At 35.4% G+C, this 11789-nt stretch overlaps 1 protein-coding gene across 1 annotated transcript; it reads left to right on the forward strand.

Moving 5' to 3' along the window:
• The first annotated feature begins 5334 nt into the window (after positions 1-5334).
• LOC137835475 (putative cell wall protein) lies at positions 5335-6075 on the forward strand. The gene has a single exon (XM_068644004.1). The coding sequence runs from the start codon at positions 5387-5389 to the stop codon at positions 5861-5863; it is 477 nt and encodes a 158-aa protein (XP_068500105.1). The 5' UTR covers positions 5335-5386; the 3' UTR covers positions 5864-6075.
• The last annotated feature ends 5714 nt before the right edge of the window (positions 6076-11789 follow it).

The following is an 11789-nucleotide window of genomic DNA, read 5'->3' on the forward strand; positions in this document are numbered from 1 at the left end:
ATATAGATTCAAACAATTTCCATCATATGCCATCCCTCTAAGAGAATTTTGGAATTTGTGATCATGTCATTTTAATATCCACATCCTCTAACCTAGAGTTCTATTGAAAGATAAATCTTCCCTTACCAATTAGAAATATGAATACTAACAAAGAGCCCAAACTCCTAAAGAAAGAAGGAATAAGCTAACTTGCACCAAAGAGTCTCAATCAATAATCTGAATATATCACTATGATCCTAAACTAGCAAAGAAAAATTCTAGAGCTGTAGACAGGACATGCAAAGCACGTCTACCCAAATAATTAGGAAAACTGAAATTGACTCAAAGAAAAAAGAAAAAAGAAAACTGAGGAAAAAAAAGTTTTTCTAAAAAGATAATAATTATTTTAAAATAAAATCTAAATAACTTATTTTTTTACTTATATAAATTTTTCACTCTAATAATAGAATATTCAACTATATTTTAATTATATAACATTAACTCTACATTAATCAATTCCCTCAAATGTTTAACTATTATGATTTGAATGGCTAATTTGGTTTATCTAATGCTCACCCCTTTTCAGCCACTAAATATAACTTTTGAACGGGACGAAATTTAGATTAATTTATTAAGTGTGTTTAGTATTATTTTTAGTCGAAATTGTATTTTAATATCGACTTTGTAAAGGTTTCAGTGAAATACATCAACACAAAATATTAAATTAAAACTATAATTTTAATTAAAAACCTCAACATCACATACATATTTATATATATATATATATATATATATATATAGACTTATGACAATTTCATGAAATCCAATATAAATATAACATGTATGCGAATAATTTGAATATATCTTTGTATAAATGGAAAATACTTAAATTGATTAGGAATAAATATATGTATATTTGTTTTTTTTATATTCATATTTAGTTTAAATTATTGAAATATATATTTGATAGTCTATTTTGAATATTTGGTAATTATTACTTATTCTGTAGTGGTATTTGGTATTGAGAAGAAGAAAATTTGTTTTTTTCAACATTAAATTTTTTATAATATCTTTTTAAGATATTTAATATATTGTTTGAATAAATAGTTGGTCAAGTGTAAATACGGCTAAATCTCTTATTTCATGAGAATAAATATGTAATATCTAACACTATGTTTATGGGGGAGGGAAGTGGGTAGATTTGTTAGGATTTAAGAAGATGTATGAGGTTATTTGGATTAATGAAGGTTAAAGTCGGTTTGTGAGGATGATTTATTGAAGTTTACTAGTGACACTACAAGAAAATCATGAAATAAAAACCAATTTTTAGAGACATAAAATAATTAGTTGCTATAGTGACTAAATTAGAGACCATTTTAGAAACTAAAATAATTTTAGTTTCTAAATTATTTTATATTATTGTTAAATAGTTTCTAAATTGGTTTCTAATTAGCAACCAAGGTTTTCACCCCCCAACAAACAAGACAATTTGGCTCACTAACAAAAACACAAAATCGATTATATGAAGAATACAACAACACTGAGGATCGATGCTCTCTTTCAGCACAACCTAGGTCAAAATCGATTCTCAATATATTACAACGTAGTAGAGAATCGATACTCATTGCATGTAGAAACAAAAGTGCAAAATCGATTTTGGCCAAGAACAAAATAAAGAAAATTAATTTTTCTACTTAAAACATTGCATGCAAAATTGATTTGAGTCACATTGGCTCAATGTCACAAAAGAAGTAAATGCGTAGTAAGTGTAGGGAGGAGTTGTGAGTAAATATATTGAAGCTTACGTGACACTCTCTACAATTTGTCCATATCACAGAGGACCCACAAATGAAGTGCACAAACACCTAAGGTAAGACCCACAAAAAGAGAGTATTCAAAACTCACTCAACACATTGACAGAGTTTCTTTTCTATTCAAAATTCAATGTCCATTACAGTTCGATGCCACCATTGCATGGCATAGTCTAAAAACTCTAGGGAAGTTAACTTAACCTTTTGGTCCTTTTCGACCTCATACACATTTGTTCTACCTTACCTTCCCATCTTGAATACAAGTTAGGGTGACTTTTCCCACTAAAACTAGGTAACTTTACAAAAGGAAAATAAGGCTTTGGTGGTTGTGGTTGGTGTTGGTGGTGCCTAGTTTCCACATTTTGCACTCTCCATTCTTCTTCTTCTTCTTCTTCTTCATTCCTATAATGCATATGATACATTGTAGTGCATCTAGGTCCCCGCCTCCTTTCTCTAGCTAGCCTCTCTTGAGTATCTTCTAGCCTTTGCATTCTTTTCACTAGTTGCCTTATTTCCTCTTCTTTGTGGACCAAGCTCGTCTTGGCATTTGCAAGCTCCCCCAAAGATGTGCCTTTCGAGGAGATTGTGGTTTTGAAGACTCTTTCGAAGACAAATGAGCCATGATTTTGCACAAAAGAAAGCAAATAATTAGTGAAAATAACAATTTAATGCACTCACTCACGTGTTTCACTCAGCTATTTGGTAAAGGATGGAAAAATTTTAACTTCACTCAAGGAAGATTTAAACTCCAAAAGGTCTACACTTGATAACAACACTTCAAGTGAAAGAGGTCAAAGCTCTTAACACTTGCTCACCAAAGAACCCCCAACAAAACTTAAGAAAGATTTGAAACAAGCAAGAAAATTTAAGAGAAAGAAAGCTAAAGCAAATTAGAATTTAGATGATGACAAAACTTTTAACAAGAAAAACAAGAAAAGCACTTATGAAGACTCAAAGAAACTTACTTAAACTTTTAACTATGAAGTTTTGATTTTCTTAGAAATTGTAAAAGCAAGAAGGATAAAATTCCACAAATATGAAAACAATTTGCACACAAAAAGAATCCTCTTTTTAGCAATTTTGAACTTGAAAAGTGAATTGCACTAAATTTATTTTTGTCTTTGTTTTTGTTTTATGGATTCAAAATGTCCATAATCTTAACATGCATATTTTTAATTCACTTTCAATTTTCACAAATAGATTGAGATTCAATTCATATGATCACTTGAATTTTGTGTTTGGAACTAAATCAACTTCTACTCAAACAAATTCTTTTTTTTTTGTTCTTCACAATTAAAAATCAAAATAACCAGAATGGATTTAAAGACTCCTAGAACACTAAGAACATAAGACTCAAGCAAAAGAGGTAAGGAAGAAAAATTGACACAAAATAATTCAAAATCTGAATTTAAAGTGCTTAATGAATAAAAAAAGGAGGAATTGCAAATGACAAGAATTTACAGGCGAAATTGAAATTGCTTGAAGATAAAAGCAACAATTGAAATGTTATGAAAATTAAAGGCAAAAATCAACTCAAAAGCAATTAAGCACAAGATAATCATGCTCTGAATACCACATGATGTGAGTTGATTTTAAGATTGCACATTTTATGGGTTGCACTTTGTTTATGGTTTTTTGATTTTGCAGAATATGGTGAGAAACCCAAAGAAGATTCTCACTGGACTTGAACTTAACCAAGTGGTTAAGTAAGTGTGAAGGTTCACTTTTAGAGGACAAAGAGAAAACACAATTATATGGTGAAGATGATGATGAGGTGTAGAATTAAAAGGTATATAAAGGAAAGAAAACAAGATGAAAACCGAAGAGGAAATGAAGAACACAAAAACATAAAAATGGAAGAAGAGTGGCGCAAAGAAAATGAAGGAAAAAGATGAAGAGATGAAGAAAGCTTATGGATGATGATGGTGGTCATGCCACTTGGAGTGGTGGGAGACTCCAAGATAAGTGGTGAAGAGCCGCCACTTGAAGTGCACAAACACCCAAGAGAAGACCCACAAAAAGAGAGCACTCAAAACTCACTCAACACACTTACAGCGTTTCTTTTCTATTCAAAATTCAATGTGTGAAATACATGAGACAAGACACTTTATTTATAGGAAATGGTGTCTTAGAGAGCAAGATAGAGGGGTAGGGTTGTCATTTGTAAGAAACCTTCTAGAAGATAGGTCAAAGAAACCCTAAACCTAGGTGCACATGTCATGAAAGGTGGGTTTGGCACAAGCCAAAATTACTAAGCACACCATACTCTAACTTATTCTTCTATTTGGCACCCCTGAAGTGAGCAAAATTTATTTTACATAAACTTATCTTGTGAAAAGACTAGAAGGAAAACAACTGACATTCTGGTCCATGTTTGGTTCTTCTTCTGCTGAGGCTTTTTTGAGGGTCTGGTGGGGTTTGGTCTTGTATGTTGAGATGACTAACTTAGTTGTGAAGTCTCTGTGTCCTTGATCATCTGCTTGTCGAGTTGTATCATATTATAAGAACATGTAATATCTATTTCACTAAACACTAATTAGAGTTAGAAAATTAGAGTTAGAAAGTGATAGTACAAAGGTAGTAACTAAAATGAAAGTATAAACTTATATTTTGACAAACAAATGAATTTAACATCCAAATCATTCAAATAATATTGAACAAGATTCTAATCTTAAAAAAATCAAAAGTATCAACCTACATAATTAAAAATAGCAGATAATTATAATGAATAAATAATGATAAAAATTATAAATAATTTTTGTTGGTGAATTATTCGTGAACCTACTTATTATTCGTGAACCTACTTTTAATCTGAACGTGTTCAACCTGGTTAAAGGAGTTGGGTTCAATTTGATCTACATTTTAAAGAACTGTAGTTTTTTTCAACAAGAACCTGGTAAACCTTGTTGGCTTTGGTTTGAGTTCATTTTGACACTCTTATTTGTTTTCCACAGTGGTAACCAATTTATTTATAATATTTAAAAAAAATTTAATTTATGTAAAATTAAAATTAAAGATATATAATTTATTTGGACGAGTCCTTATAAGAACTAAATCAATTCATGCAAAGTTAAAATAAAACTTTTATATGTGAAACATTTAACAAATTAAGTTATATATAATCTAATTTCAACTTATAAAAGTTATTTTTTTTATACCAGAAACTAAGACTAATTATAATTTATTGCATCATCATCTGTACACTGTCTTTAACACAGAAATTGACTAGTCTGAGAAGCAAATGAAGGGCCATACTACGGCTTCATTTAATGGCCGCTAAATTGGTAACTATCTTCCCCAAATAGAAGGTAATTAAAGTGACACTAAATAACACCTTAACCATTCTCAGAAATAAGTGTCCTCAACCAACAACCAAAGAGACACTATCATATGCATTAAGCTGCTTTGTAAAAACTGTTTATATATTTGAAAATGTAATGGAGTAATAGATGGAAAACAGTATCTTTTGCTAAAGAAACCTGCACTTAACTCACCGTCATATTACTCACCAAACTCAGTACAATCTGTGACTATAAAACACACCTACAGCTTTCAACTTCATCACAAAAACATATATCAACCAAAATCATCTTAATATGGCTTCCAAACTTTCCTCCCTCCTTGCCTTTCTTCTCATCACCACTATCCTTCTTGCCACCACATGGCAAGGAGTTGCAAGACGCCACACTAAACCAAAGAACTCACACAAAGCAGACAAGAAAGAACCTCAATTTTTGTTCCCTCCTGATGGCTATATTCCTGGCTTTGGGAGATTAGGGTTTCCTCCTTTCTTTGGCTTTACACCTCAAAATCCTAACACTGGTGGTGGTGGTGTAGTAGAGCCAGAACCAGTTTCAGGTGGTGGCAGTGGATTAGAGCCAGCTCCAGTTTCAGGTGATGGCAGTGGAGTAGAGCCAGCACCAGTTTCAGGTGGTGGCAATGGATTAGACTCACCACCAGTTTCAGGTGGTGGATATGTTCCAGGTGGCGATGACACCTTTGTCCCAAACCCTGGCTTTGAGGTTCCAAGCCCTAGAAGTGGCGGTGGAGTTCCAGTTCCAGTAAATCCGTGAGCTACCATGCTGTATGCATGATGGAAGTAGTTAGGTTTAGTTTTGAAGGATGTTATGTTATGGTTTTACAAAATTGAAGTACTAGTCTACTGTTTGTGGTGTTGATGAATAAGTGTTGTGTGTATGGTATTTGATATGCAGAGCAGAGCCTTTCTGCTACTTGAAATTAATGAATCATATGAGTAATGCTGGTTGGATTCGTTGCCCTTCAATCATTAGTCATAACTCATCTACTGTGTAAGAAATAATATTTTAAAAGAGAATCATAAGGTGTACCCCAATGAGAAAAATAAAAGTGATAAAAAAAATTAGAAACCGAAAGAATACTTTTTATAACCCTTAACAATCAACTTTAATAATAATATATTAAAATATTATTATTCTGAGTTTTTAAATGAATATTTTTTTGTCTTTTAGTATGTGAAAGTATTACCACTCATAACCCAAAATAATCATTGCACATTTTAATTAAAAAATTATGGTTAATATCTACTAAAAACTAGTTTCATCGGCATTTGTTGAGAAAATTCTAATAAAAAAAATATATTCGAACAAACATTTAATGAGAAATAACTTTGGTCTAAAAAATAATTTATATTAACTCGTTGTTTAGGTTTTAATAAAAAATTCTAACTAGCATTAATCGGGAAAAAAATCACCCTATTTTAATAAAATACCATGATTAATATTTTTAAAAAATAAATTTATTTTAAATTGTGATTAAATATGTTTTCGTCTTTAAACTTCATCGAGTTTGTCATTTAACAAAGGGAGTTTTAAATCAACAAAGAGTTTAACTATTGTCTATGTCACCATAACTCTTTCATCTTCTTTAACCACTTCTTTTTCTCAAAATTCTACTTTCCCAATTCTCAAACTCTCTTACCCACTTCCAATTGTGATAATTCTGAGAGAACATACCAACACGGATTAACAAGTAATTCCCAACATTCCTTGTATATAGTGTTATATACATTTCAATAATACTTCTTCTTACAAGGACCTAGAAACAAACTATCTTCGTCTTCCACCCGTTGACCTCTCGGCCTTCGCTTCCGGACTCCCTTCTCGGTGTGATCTTTCGGCTTACTTGTTCTTGGTTTGTATTTGGTTCGAAAATCTTTCACGTTTTATTGAATTGCTTGACTGACACTTCCCGGTCAACTTTAATTTACTCCATTTGATCTTTCGATTTTTGGTCTCGGCTTCCTCTCACAGATGGGTGTGCGTACCTGAAAGGTGCTCCGATGCCAAAGTTAGATTCAGTTTTACAGGATATTAAAATGAATTCAACCTCCTTACCTCTCAGGATGACCCTCTATTTATACTACTCTTTTATTGGGCCCAGAAGTTATTTGGGCCTTTTCTTTTTGTATTAAACATTTACTACACATACCTACATATTTGGGCCCAGTTTCATGGGCTTTTGCTTAATAATAATTTCCATTTTATTTTATTTCTTTCGTTATTTAGTTTACTTTCGGGTTGAGCTCTCGGCTTAGTACACCTTGCTTTCGGTCGGCTTAGTACACCTTGCTTTCGGTCGGCTTAGTACACCTTGCTTTCGGTCGGCTTAGTACACCTTGCTTTCGGTCGGCTTAGTACACCTTGCTTTCGGTCCAATCTCTCGGCCCAGTACACTAAGCCCCCCAGGCATAAGGAAGTGTAGACGACGAAATGTCTATTAGAAGATAAAATGCTACCTCTTGTATTTTTTGGGGGGAAAGTCAATTTTGAAAGAAAAGAGAGAAAAACTTGAATGGTGTATTAACTATGAAAAGACAAGCTGATGGGACCGCTTGACAGGACAAGCTGGAAGTGCCAACCATCGGATGTAAGTAAATCCGATGGTCACTATGCCATGACTCTTCAGATTTCACCACTCTTCCACCACTATAAATCTTCACTTCTATTCACCTTATTTCACAGTTTCTCCCTGCATTATATATTAAAGCTGAAGCAAATATTCGCGGAAGGTATAATGTCTTCATCAAGTTCTGTTTCCGTTTCTTCTGAGTTTACGGAATTTTCGAGCACGAGTAATGAATCTACTGGGAGAGTGATTGAGTCCAATAAGAATGCCAACCCTGCTTTGTCACCTGAAACGGTTTCGTGTCTGAATTCGTCAAGCAAGGATGGCGTAGATGTTGAGGTCGAGGAAAGAGAAGAAATGGCCGAACAAAAATTAAGCCTTCGGTGCGGGTACGAATGGGTTAATCCAAAAGTTCGGGAATATTTCTCTCGGTACCAATTTAGTTCAACCCTTCGTAACTTCCTTTCTAAAATTTATGTGTATTCTCCTGATGCCACTGAGGAAATCATTTCTTTTCGGCGAACTTGTGCCATTGATAATGTTTGCCATGGCCGTGAAGGCGACGAACACGAATTTTTTTATTTTTATGAATGTCTCTTTACTGATCTCCATATTCGGTTTCCGTTAAGTGAATTTCAGATGGGTGTCCTGCGTTTTCTTAATATTGCCCCTACCCAACTTCACCCCAACGGTTGGGCTTATATGCAAGCTTTCAGTATTTTGTGTAGATACCTTTCTTTAATTCCGAGTCCGAAAACCTTTTTATATTATTATAGCTCTCGGCCCGGCAAGAAGCCTAGTTGGTTGTCCCTGATCAGTAAGACAAAAGTGTGTTTTCTTTCTCCATTTACTTCTTCGTATAAAAATTTCAAAGGAGGCTTCTTTAAAATTCTAATTGAGGAAACCGGGAGAAAGTACTTCTTTGATGGTGATATTCCAAAATTCCCTTTTTACTGGACCCGTGCTCCTGTGAAATTCAACTCTTGTTCGCACCATTCGATGACTACCGAAGAGAAGCATGGTATTGCAGTTCTAGGTCACTTCTCCCATAAGATTCCAACTCGTGCTCTGCTTCGGCTAGACGTTTCTCGTAAACCCCAAAAGGATTTCATGGGTATGTGATTCTTTCGGATTTTCTCTTTTAGTAATAATAGAATTTTAACTTTGCTGAATCTGTTGGTGATGTCCAGGTTTAATGGCGGCCACAAAACCGAAGGATCGTGCTTATTTCTCTAAGCTGTTTAATCAGGCTGGAGGTTCAACTCCTCGTTTTGAGAATGAAGCTCCAGGAACAGAAAATGAAGTTGTTGAGCCTACCCCTCGCTTAGAGGTTGAAATAGCTGCGGACGCCGGAATAGGACCTTCTAGAAAGAGTAGGAAACGAGACAAGAATAATAGAAGGTCACACTCCTCTAAAAAGCATCGTCATGGTTCTGGGAGTTCTTCTCAATCGCTTTTTGAAACAATGTTCACATCGTCCACACGCTTTTCAGACTTTGTTGACTGCAATCTTGATTCCTCTGCTCGGGATATGTTCAAAGTGGTTTCTGTTCCTTCTCTAGCTGATTCAATGTTTGAATTGACTAGCCGTGCTTTTTTGATTAGTGAAGCGATAAAGGAAAAAACAAAGAGCCATGTTACTTCTGCTGAATTTGAGAAATTGAAGAGAGAAGCAGCTGAATCGAATGAGAAAATCGCGTTACTAAATTCTCAAATTGATGAACTTTCTGCGGTTAATAACCGACAAGAAACTGAGAAAGAAAAATTGAAGAGTGAAAATGTCAAGCTCTCGGTCCAAACTTTGGCACTTAACTCGGAGAATCAAGAATTGAAGGGAGACGTTGCTAAACTCACTGCTGCGAAGAAAATCGATGCTGAAGGCATCTCTCAATTGGAAGCAGAAGTGAACAAGTTAAAGTTGAGAGTTGGTGAAGCTGAGAGTTTTGTTATCCAACAACACCAGTTGGGTTTTGAGAAAGCTCTTCAACAAGCCGAATACTTTTACAAGATTCCGTTAGATGCCGGTAACTTTGATGTCGGCAAAGACTTCTATAAGGGCGAATTAATTCCAGTTAGTGATATTCCTTATGACGGATCTCCAGAAGATGAGAGGGAAAATGAAGGATGAAAAATGAATGACGAGGCCGAATAGTAATCTAATTAGGATGTTTTTTGTTTTTTGTAATAGCTCCGAGTAAAAACTTTCGGACTTTTTAGGACGTTTTGTCTCTGTAGTAATAGGAATTTTGGATATACGACATCAAATTATATGATAATATTTGGTGTACTTCGTGCCTATTTTACTTGATCGGTTCCAGCTATTTATTATCTTAATTTCATACGATAAATGTATTCTGTTTAATCGAACAAGAACGGGCGATCGGCCATTTAATTGTGATCTTTAAGCGAACAACTAAGGATAGGTGGCCAGCTTACTTGCGATGTTAATCAAGCAAATTTGGTAAGCGTTCGGCCGGCACTTGCGATGTTACGTTCAGCCAATATTTGCGATGTTAATAAAGCAAATTTGGTGAGAATTCGGCCGGCACTTGAGATGTTACGTTCGGCCAATATTTGCGATGTTAATCAAGCAAATTTGGTGAGCATTCGGCCGGCGCTTGAGATGTTACGTTCGGCCAATATTTGCGATGTTAATCAAGCAAATTTGGTGAGCGTTCGGCCGGCACTTGAGATGTTACGTTCGGCCAATATTTGCGATGTTAATCAAGCAAATTTGGTGAGCGTTCGACCGGCACTTGCGATGTTACGTTCGGCCAATATTTGCGATGTTAATCAAGCAAATTTGGTGAGCGTTCGACCGGCACTTGCGATGTTACGTTCAGCCAATATTTGCGATGTTAATCAAGCAAATTTGGTGAGCGTTCGACCGGCACTTGCGATGTTACGTTCAGCCAATATTTGCGATGTTAATCAAGCAAATTTGGTGAGCGTTCGGCCGGCACTTTAGATGTTACGTTCGGCCAATATTTGCGATGTTAATCAAGCAAATTTGGTGAGCGTTCGACCGGCACTTGCGATGTTACGTTCAGCCAATATTTGCGATGTTAATCAAGCAAATTTGGTGAGCGTTCGGCCGGCGCTTGAGATGTTACGTTCGGCCAATATTTGCGATGTTAATCAAGCAAATTTGGTGAGCGTTCGACCGGCACTTGCGATGTTACGTTCAGCCAATATTTGCGATGTTAATCAAGCAAATTTGGTGAGCGTTCGGCCGGAGCTTGAGATGTTACGTTCGGCCAATATTTGCGATGTTAATCAAGCAAATTTGGTGAGCGTTCGACCGGCACTTGCGATGTTACGTTCAGCCAATATTTGCGATGTTAATCAAGCAAATTTGGTGAGCGTTCGGCCGGCGCTTGAGATGTTACGTTCGGCCAATATTTGCGATGTTAATCAAGCAAATTTGGTGAGCGTTCGGCCGGCACTCGCGATGTTACTCGAGCAAGCGGGCAACCGTTCTTTCGGGAAGGATTTCACCTGGAGTGAAAACATCCAAGACCGAGAGTTTCTAGTTAACACTTAGAACTTTCAACAAAAGATCTTAATATACAATAGTTAGTGTTCTTAAATACAAGCTTTAACTGAAATAAAATTTTAAGTGACTCATATTCCAAGTTCTGGGTATTAGCTTTTCGTCTAACGTTTCCAACCTATAGGCTCCATTCTTCAAGTTTTCTTTTACTCTGAACGGTCCCTCCCAGTTTGGTGCTAACTTCCCTTGTGCTGGATCTTTTCTTGCATCAGTTCTCATTCTCCATACCAAATCTCCTTCACTAAAAGTTCTCGGTCTTACCTTCGCATTGAACCTCTTACATGCTCTTCTTTTTACTGCTTCTTCTCTGATTTTGGCTTTCTCTCGAAGTTCTTCAATCAAATCTAATTCTGCCTTTAAACATTCATTGTTAACACTCCAATCTTCTATTCGGCTTCGTAATGTTGGTTCAGTGACCTCTATGGGCAACATAGCATCTGTTCCATATGTGAGATTAAATGGTGTTTCTCCAGTTGATGTCTGCGGTGTGCATCTATATGCCCACAATATTTCAGGTAACTTCTCGGCCCACAACCCTTTCGCACTTCCCAATCTTCTCT

Source organism: Phaseolus vulgaris, chromosome 5, assembly GCF_000499845.2.
Source record: "Phaseolus vulgaris cultivar G19833 chromosome 5, P. vulgaris v2.0, whole genome shotgun sequence".
In the NCBI taxonomy this organism is placed as follows: domain Eukaryota; kingdom Viridiplantae; phylum Streptophyta; class Magnoliopsida; order Fabales; family Fabaceae; genus Phaseolus; species Phaseolus vulgaris.